General features: G+C 36.9%; 1 protein-coding gene across 1 annotated transcript; it reads right to left on the bottom strand.

Annotated features, from left to right (window-relative positions):
- Window positions 1–5,887: 5,887 nt before the first annotated feature.
- LOC141714799 (uncharacterized) lies at window positions 5,888–7,091 on the bottom strand. The gene is made up of 2 exons (XM_074518297.1): window positions 6,744–7,091; window positions 5,888–6,453 (listed from the first exon to the last, which is right to left on the bottom strand). Exons 1-2 carry the CDS (start codon window positions 7,051–7,053, stop codon window positions 5,888–5,890), a joined length of 876 nt encoding a protein of 291 aa, XP_074374398.1. The 5' UTR covers window positions 7,054–7,091.
- Window positions 7,092–8,179: the final 1,088 nt, after the last annotated feature.

Genomic DNA, 8,179 nt, shown 5'->3' with positions numbered 1-8,179 from the left:
CAAACTAATTATCAAACACTGAACCAAGACTGCTTACACACTCAAACCATTGTATCTTATGCTTTGAAAGGCCAAATCCTTGAAACCCTGAAACACTGATTCTTTTGTTATCCAATTCTTTCACTACCTAGCAGCCAAGCTTTGGAAATGCCATATTGATCTTTATGTAGATTGAAATCATTTTCATTATTGAACGTCCAATGTTGTTAATGATCCTGTTTATTGTTTATTACTGCTTATTCTGTTATTATGGTAGAATTGGATTGTTTTATAAAATTGTGGACCAGATTCGTGGTCAGACCATATAATGGTCAAGTTAGGCCAATGTGTGCCTTGGATCCAGTAGTTAGAGCAGTGCTGTGTGCTTTGCTCGGGGTTAGTGCGTGACTGATCAGCAGCCTAACCTTGGTTTTTAAAATAAAAATATAATATCCAATTCTAAATCATAATCTATTGTTCACTTGTTATCATAACCATATTTACCTGATGATCATTATTCTCAGTTTTGTCATTGTGACTTGCTGAGCTAGTTAGCTCATTTGTGCGATGTTGTTTATGTTCTTTTCCAGTTAAGAAGGAACATGTTGGTAACGAGGATCCCCAGTCCAGCGCGAGAGCTAGGGGTTCAGGTTGATTGAGCTAAGCTAGTAGGCTTCTTTTGGGATACTTTTGAGTTTGTAAAAGTTTATAATAATGTTTAATACTCAGTGTTGAGTTGGAATAGTTGGGATTTGAACGGTTTGTAATATAAGTGTGTGTTTGGCTTGTGTGCATACTTTAACCTGTTGGGGTCCGTGGTAGTTGGTAAGTAGGGTCACTGCATATCATTATTATTATCTTTATCATTATTATAAGCAGGCTATAAATAAGGTGTGTGTGTGGACCCCAAACTTCTGACCCGGGTTTGGAGGGCGCCACAGGTTTGGTATCAGAGCTACAGGTTATAAGTCACTGACACAAGCCTAGGTTGACGGGAATGGGTAGAGGGTTAGGATTAGAAGTAAGGAATAGAAAGATAGAACATCGAGAGGTTGAGTGCTTTGGTATAACAGGTATTAGTGTAATTCGCGTCATGGTTCGAGATTCTTATATTGCGATATGATTTCAGATAGCAGCGATGGCCGACTCTTTTATCCCCGTATCAGCTGATCACTCAGAGCCTTCAGTTGGAGGACCGTCTTCAGATCCACGTCCTGTTGTTCCACCAGTGTTGGCTATTCTACCTCCACCCGTATTGCAGCCCGTACCACTGCAGGCTATTCCACCCCCATGTATGAGGCCACCTATCAGAGGACCCCCACCTACTGATTCAGGCTTTACTAGTCATTCAGTTACAGGAGTACCTTTCCAGTTCTCTTCCTATCCTGTCCCATATCATCAGTTTGAGGCTTGCCTTATGGAGCAGTGATTCCTACAGGGTCAGATTCAGGAGTTATTGCATATTATGCGTACCAGAGAGGTTGGGAGTGGTGAGAGGCGACTCAGAGAGAGGCTCCAGGCATTTTGTAGAGCAGCTGCATTGATGATTGCTGAGGCTACACATGAGGACATCACCCCTGATTTCCTCGTGGAGTGGGCTAAGTGGGTTCTAGAGGAGCTTGAGGAGATTAGAGGTCCAGACTTGCCATGAGTCAGAGATCCAGAGATGCTGAGCAGTGTTATTATAGTTGTGTAGTATGTACAGTAGTGTGTAGTATGTTTCAGTAGAATTTTGGGTTGTATTTATAAACTAGCTATGCTGACTAGTGAGTAAGTTATTGTACCCTTTTTGCTTTAACTTTCGAAGCGTCTTTACGCTTGTACTACCCAAAACATTTGATCTATATATATCAGTACCTTTTCCTTTCCAGTATTGTCATTTATTTTACTGCACCTGTTTTACTTTACCTTATTTATTACACCAGTTATACCCCTGTGATACCATGAACCCTGCTTTCCATAACTGTTTATATTCTGTAAAGAAGCATGCAATTTACTTAGTTACAACTATTTTCAAAAAGAGATATTTCTATTTTACAAAACTTTTCTTTTCTGCAAAGAATTTGGTTTAAAAGCTAAATAAGTTGTTTGATTCTTTACAGAAAATGCCTCCCAGAAGAAATACCCGCACCAACACCCAGAATGAAGAAACCAACAACAACAATAATAACAACCAAGATGATACAAACCAGAATGCAAACCCAGGACCTATAGACCCAGCAATAGCTCTGGTTCTCCAAATCTTGGCCCAACAAACAGTTCACCTGGCACAACAACAACAAAGACAGACCAATCCCCAGGTAACTTTCAAAACTTTTCAGGCAGTAAACCCACCAGAATTCAAGGGTTCCTTAGAGCCGATTGAAGCAAATGTTTGGTTAAAAGAAATAGAGAAGTCATTTGCCTTAGTAAAGGTGAAGGAGGATCAGAAGGTTGAGTTTGCAAGTTATTATTTGAAGAATGAGGCCACCTATTGGTGGGAGATGGTGAAGACATTAGAAGGTACAAATGTTATTACTTGGGAAAGGTTTAAGGAATTGTTTTTAGAAAAGTATTTTCCTCAGTTTGTCCAGGATCAGATGGAGCTGAAGTTTTTAGAATTAAAGTAAGGGAATATGTCGGTGGCGGATTATGAGAGTAAGTTTGAGGAATTATCAAGGTATGTGCCGTCATATGTGGATACTGACAGGAAGAAAGCTAAGAGATTCCCGTAAGGTTTGAAGCCATAGATCAGAGGGAAAGTAGCCATTTTTGAATTGGATACCTATGCAGGAGTTGTACAGAAGGCTATGATCGCAGAGACAGAGAGTGAGATGTCACAGAAGGAAAAAGAAAGCAAGAATAGGAAATTTGAAGGGAATGACGTCAGTCACAACCAGGGAAGTTTCCAAATTTTAAGAAGGACAAGTTTCAGCCAGGGAGGAATTTTAATTTCAGGAGACAAAATACAAGCGACGGAGGCCAGGGCAACCCTGGCAACCATCCAGTTAATGTGAATCAGTCAAATCAGTTGAGATTAACTTTTCTAGATTGTCAGGTATGTGGGAAGAAGCATGAAAGAGTTTGTAATAAGTTGAATGTAGTTTGTTTCAAATACAATCAGAAAGGGTACTATTCAAGGGAGTGCCGAAATCAGCCAGCAAGAGAGCCAACAAATAAGGATCAGCCTATCCGGAATCCAGCAGTGAAGGTTTCAACCATTGGATTTATGTGCTTTAAATCTGGGAAGCCAGGACATATAACCAGGGATTGCAAGACACCAGCCCCAGTCAGTAATGCATTGAGAATTATGGGGTCTACCCCAGCAGTGAATGAGACTCCAAGGGCTAGAGTTTTTGACATGTCTGTGAAGGATGCTATCCAGGATACGGATGTCGTGGCAGGTACGCTTAATGTGAATTCTTTATGTGCCAAAGTGTTAATAGATTCAGGAGCAACTTGATCGTTTGTTTCACAAGATTTTGTTAGTAAGTTAAATTGTCCAGTTGAGTATTTAAATGAAATAATGACTGTGGAATTGGAAAATCAAGAATAAGTAACTGTTAATCAAGTTTGTGGGAATTGTGAGATTGAGATTTTTGGTAGTAAGTTTTGTGTAGATTTGATACCATTTAAGTTAGGAGAATTTGACGTTATCTTAGGAATGGATTGGTTATCTAAGCACGATGCCCAGATAGATTGTCGAAATAAGAAGGTAATGGTAAAGACGCCAGACGAAAGAATAGTAACGTTCAAGGGCCAGAAACAAGTAAAGAAGTTCTTAATGATGATTCAAGCCAAGAAGTTACTACGACAAGGATGCGAGCATTTCGTGGCATATGTGATTGATAGGAGTCAGGAGTCAGCAAAACTAGAAGATAGTCCAGTATTGAATGAATTTTCAGACGTGTTTCCCGACGAGTTACCAGGACTTCCTCCAGATAGAGAAATTGAGTTTGCAATCGACTTAGCACCTGGAACAGAACCGGTATCCAAGGCCCCGTATAGAATGGCGCCCGTTGAGATGAAAGAGCTAGAGAAGCAATTGCAAGAGCTGTTAGAAAAAGGAGTAATCAGACCCAGTGTATCCCCGTGGGGAGCCCCCGTATTATTTGTCAAGAAGAAAGATGGAAGCATGAGACTGTGCATCAACTATAGGGAACTCAACAAGATTACAATCAAGAACAGGTATCCGTTACCCAGAATTGACGATCTATTTGACCAATTGAAGGGAGCCAAGTTTTTCTCCAAATTTGACTTAAGATCGGGATATCATCAACTGAAGATTAAGCCAGAAGATATACCAAAGACAGCTTTCAGAACAAGGTATGGACATTACGAATTTTTAGTTATGTCTTTTGGATTGACCAATGCCCCGACAGCGTTTATGGACCTGATGAATAGAATTTTCAAGGAATACTTGGATAAGTTCGTCATTGTGTTTATAGACGATATTTTGATTTATTCAAAGGCGGAAGGGGATCATGCGGAACATTTGAGAACAGCTTTGGAGATTTTGAGGAAAAAGAAGTTATATGCTAAATTCTCGAAGTGTGAGTTTTGGCTACAGGAAGTTCAGTTCATAGGACACATAGTCAGTAATGAAGGGATCAAAGTGGTCCCAGCAAAGATTGAGGCAATTACAAACTGGGAAAGACCGAGAACACCCACCGAGGTAAGAAGTTTCTTGGGAATAGCGGGATATTATCGTCGATTCGTTCAAAATTTTTCAAGGATTGCAACACCATTGATAAAGCTTTCACGGAAGAATGAAAAGTTTATATGGAACGACAAGTGCGAAGAAAGTTTTCAGAAATTGAAGCAACGATTAATCACAACACCTGTTTTGTCACTTCCAGACGACCAAGGGAATTTTGTAATTTATAGCGATGCTTCTCATAAAGGACTATGATGCGTTCTAATGCAGCACGAGAAGGTGATTGCGTATGCGTCAAGGCAATTGAAACCACACGAACAGAAATATCCTACTCATGATTTGGAGCTAGCAGCCATAGTTTTTGCTTTAAAAATTTGGAGACATTATCTGTATGGAGAAAAGTGCGAGATTTACATGGATCACAAAAGCTTAAAGTACATATTCACACAGAAGGAGCTTAATATGAGGTAAAGGAGATGGTTAGAATTGATCAAGGATTACAACTGCTCGATTAATTATCATCCCTGTAAAGCGAACGTTGTAGTAGACGCGTTGAGTCGGAAGGAAAAGTTAAATGTGTTATCAGTACCTGAACGCTATGTTCCAGAATTTCAAAAGAAAAGAATGCTATAGAATATAATTGAAAAGAAAAGAAATGGAATTTCCGTAAACTTCTCTCTTGTGTTCCATTACATATCAGAAAGAAAAGAAAAAGTGGTGACAAATTTTCTTTTGATTGTTCCATGGTTACTAAAGAAAAGAAAAGAAAATTTTTAATTTACATTTTATGTATTTTTTATATTTATTTGACAGATTTTTTTATCTTAAATACACGAATACGATATATTTAAGTTAAATTAAATTTGTAGTCACCTTATTGACACATTTTCAAATTTTAAACACATGGATTCAAAATATCCTGCCAAATTATTTTTTATAAAAACTTATATGCTATCTTGTGATTACAATTAGACATTAGTTTTGGTGCACTGCAGGAGAATAAGCTGATGTAATATAAATTACCCAAATTCATATAGATTTTGGGACTCTTAAGTCTGGTTATGCGCTAAGATGTATAAAACCAAATACAAAATCATAATATTTTTTAAAACTTAAGAAGCATCCTAGACATCCATGAATAATAAACAAAAACAAAGTACTGAATATAAGCATGACCATAATTTAGGGTTCCTACTAAAAATTTAAAAACCAAGACATTTCACAGACTACTCAAGCAGCATTACGCCCAAGTAACTCATCCAATATAGTCTTTCAGATTCGAGCTGGGCAACCAAAGAGGGCTTGTGCACTATCCTGATCTTTAATCAATAAAAGATATGCTTTGGAAATTATATTTGGTTCCAAGTTCAATAGCTCCAATTCGTTATAAATCTCATCTCCGCTATACACTCGTTGACGAGATCGTTCCATTATGATATTACTGTCTTTGAGTATAGCATTTCCTTCTTTGATAGCATCTCCCACAGCTTCAAGTGAAGACATAATCTTTAAGGTCATAGATTCGTCTTCCTCGTATTTTCTTTTCTTATTTTTAGATGAATTTAAGTTCATCTGCACTTCTTCTAAAGATGGCATGGAAGATATAAATACATCATCATCAACAATTAAGTTTTCCAGTGTCACCTTGTTAGTAGATAAAAGACGATCAACATCCTCAAGTGTTTCGGTTTGATCAGAAGTTGTCTTTGACCACTGTTTTTTCTTTTCTTTGGCAGTTCCAGCAGCAGCCCCTATTGCTCTATCTTTAGCAAATAATTCCGCAAGCTCATTGTAGTTATGGATCTTCTTTGTTTTCCATTTAATAGCATCAGGCTTTGCTTAACATGTTTAAGAGAGAATTTGTTAGTACAACTTTTTGTTTAATAAATTACCCGGATAGACTTCATAAAAATAAACACTCATCTATCTACTTAAAATATATTAATGATATAATATTCTACAAGTACATAAACTTATACTGAAGATATCTCAAGGTAACAATAATAAACAACACAATAATTAAAAACTCAACATAAAGAATTCCATAATATAACTTAGCATTTTGACTACCTCACCAAATTTTAAATTGAAGAAATGAGTTTAACAAAAGAATGGTGCAAGAAAATACATACTTCTATTAGGCTATCCCAAACTTCATTGTCTGCCTCGAATAATTTGGTTTCAGAATTCCAAGCAAATCCACTTAAACCTACTCCGCGGAACAGGTCATAATACTGTGCAAAATGATCTTTGAGTGTCTTGAGGCGATTTTTTAAATGAGATTTACTGAAATTCATGTTGAGCTTCTCATGCAACTCGTTAACCATGTTTGTGTAGGCAGTAGAGGTAAATGTGCCGTCAATTCTATTTCCATGATATTGCTGTGTAAGCATAGCTTGAAGGAAAAACTCATCCATTTGAGGCGTCCACATTAGCATTTCTCTATTCACATTTTCTCCGTCTTTTAATTTCTTTGCCATTCCTAATACACAAACACAAGCTAAAGAAATATTATATAACAGTAGAATAATTCATCACAAGCAGTAGCAAGTTCAAATCTTTTAAAATCTACTAGTCATATCTAAAATTAAAGCCATTACCTAACAAACAAATAATCAATCATAAATAAATCACAATGTCAATTGCATAGTTATTACAAGTACGAAAAGACTAATTAGACATATTGATTTCATTGTCGGGATGAGACACATAATCAGCCCACATAGCATTTGCAATAGAATTTCGGATTTGTTCTCCTCGAATACTATCCTCATTTACGTCTCTCGGAGCTTGAAATTGTGCTTCAGGAGTAGCATTTAGAGTCTCTTCCATCAATTCTTCTTCAATTTCTTTATCACGGTATTCCTCACACAAAAAATTGTGTAGAATACAACAAGCGAAAAACATTCATGCTTGTGTTTCACATGAGTAAAACGGTTCAGCTGTACTTCTGATTATGGGAAATCTTTTTTTGAGAATGCCAAATGCTCGTTCAATTACATTTCTCAATGAAGCATGACGAAGATTAAATAACTCTTTATAATTTTGCGGTGCACGACTTGAGTATTCTTTCAAATGATATCGAACTTTTCTAAAAGGAGTAATTAGGCCACCTCTATGGGGAAGTCTAGCATCAACTAGATAATATTTACCTATATCAAAACAAGTTTAATAATATTATAAGTACAATTATAGGCTACAAAAATATCAAAACTTATTTTTACTTTGAAAATATATTACCATCAGGAATAATTAGCTTATCATCTCTTACAAGTGCATCTTTTACTATTCTTGAATCTGACGCGGTACCTTCCTATCCAGTTAAAATATAAGTGAATTTTAGATCGAAAGTGCACGCAGCCAGGACATTGATAGTGGGGTATCCCTTTTGACCGCGATACCTGGGGGCATTTTTTGTGGATACTTTTACACGAACATGCGTTCCATCTATAGTCCCGACACAATCCTGACATGTACGATGTATTAAATAGTTGATTAAATCTATAAAATAATACATTCTCATACATTTATATACCTGGAAATAAGGATAAAATCGTCTTTTCT

The sequence above is a fragment of the Apium graveolens genome, chromosome 3 (genome assembly GCF_009905375.1).
Source record: "Apium graveolens cultivar Ventura chromosome 3, ASM990537v1, whole genome shotgun sequence".
Classification (NCBI taxonomy): Eukaryota; Viridiplantae; Streptophyta; class Magnoliopsida; order Apiales; family Apiaceae; genus Apium; species Apium graveolens.
This window is presented reverse-complemented; position numbering and strand designations above follow the sequence as displayed.

Bases quoted from the DNA above. Each gene is read 5' to 3' on its own strand.
- LOC141714799 (XM_074518297.1), bottom strand. From the start codon at position 7,053: ATGCTAATGTGGACGCCTCAAATGGATGAGTTTTTCCTTCAAGCTATG. The intron at 6,454-6,743 runs GTATTTTCTTGC...AAACATGTTAAG, and splicing joins GGATAGCCTAATAGAAGTAT to CAAAGCCTGATGCTATTAAA.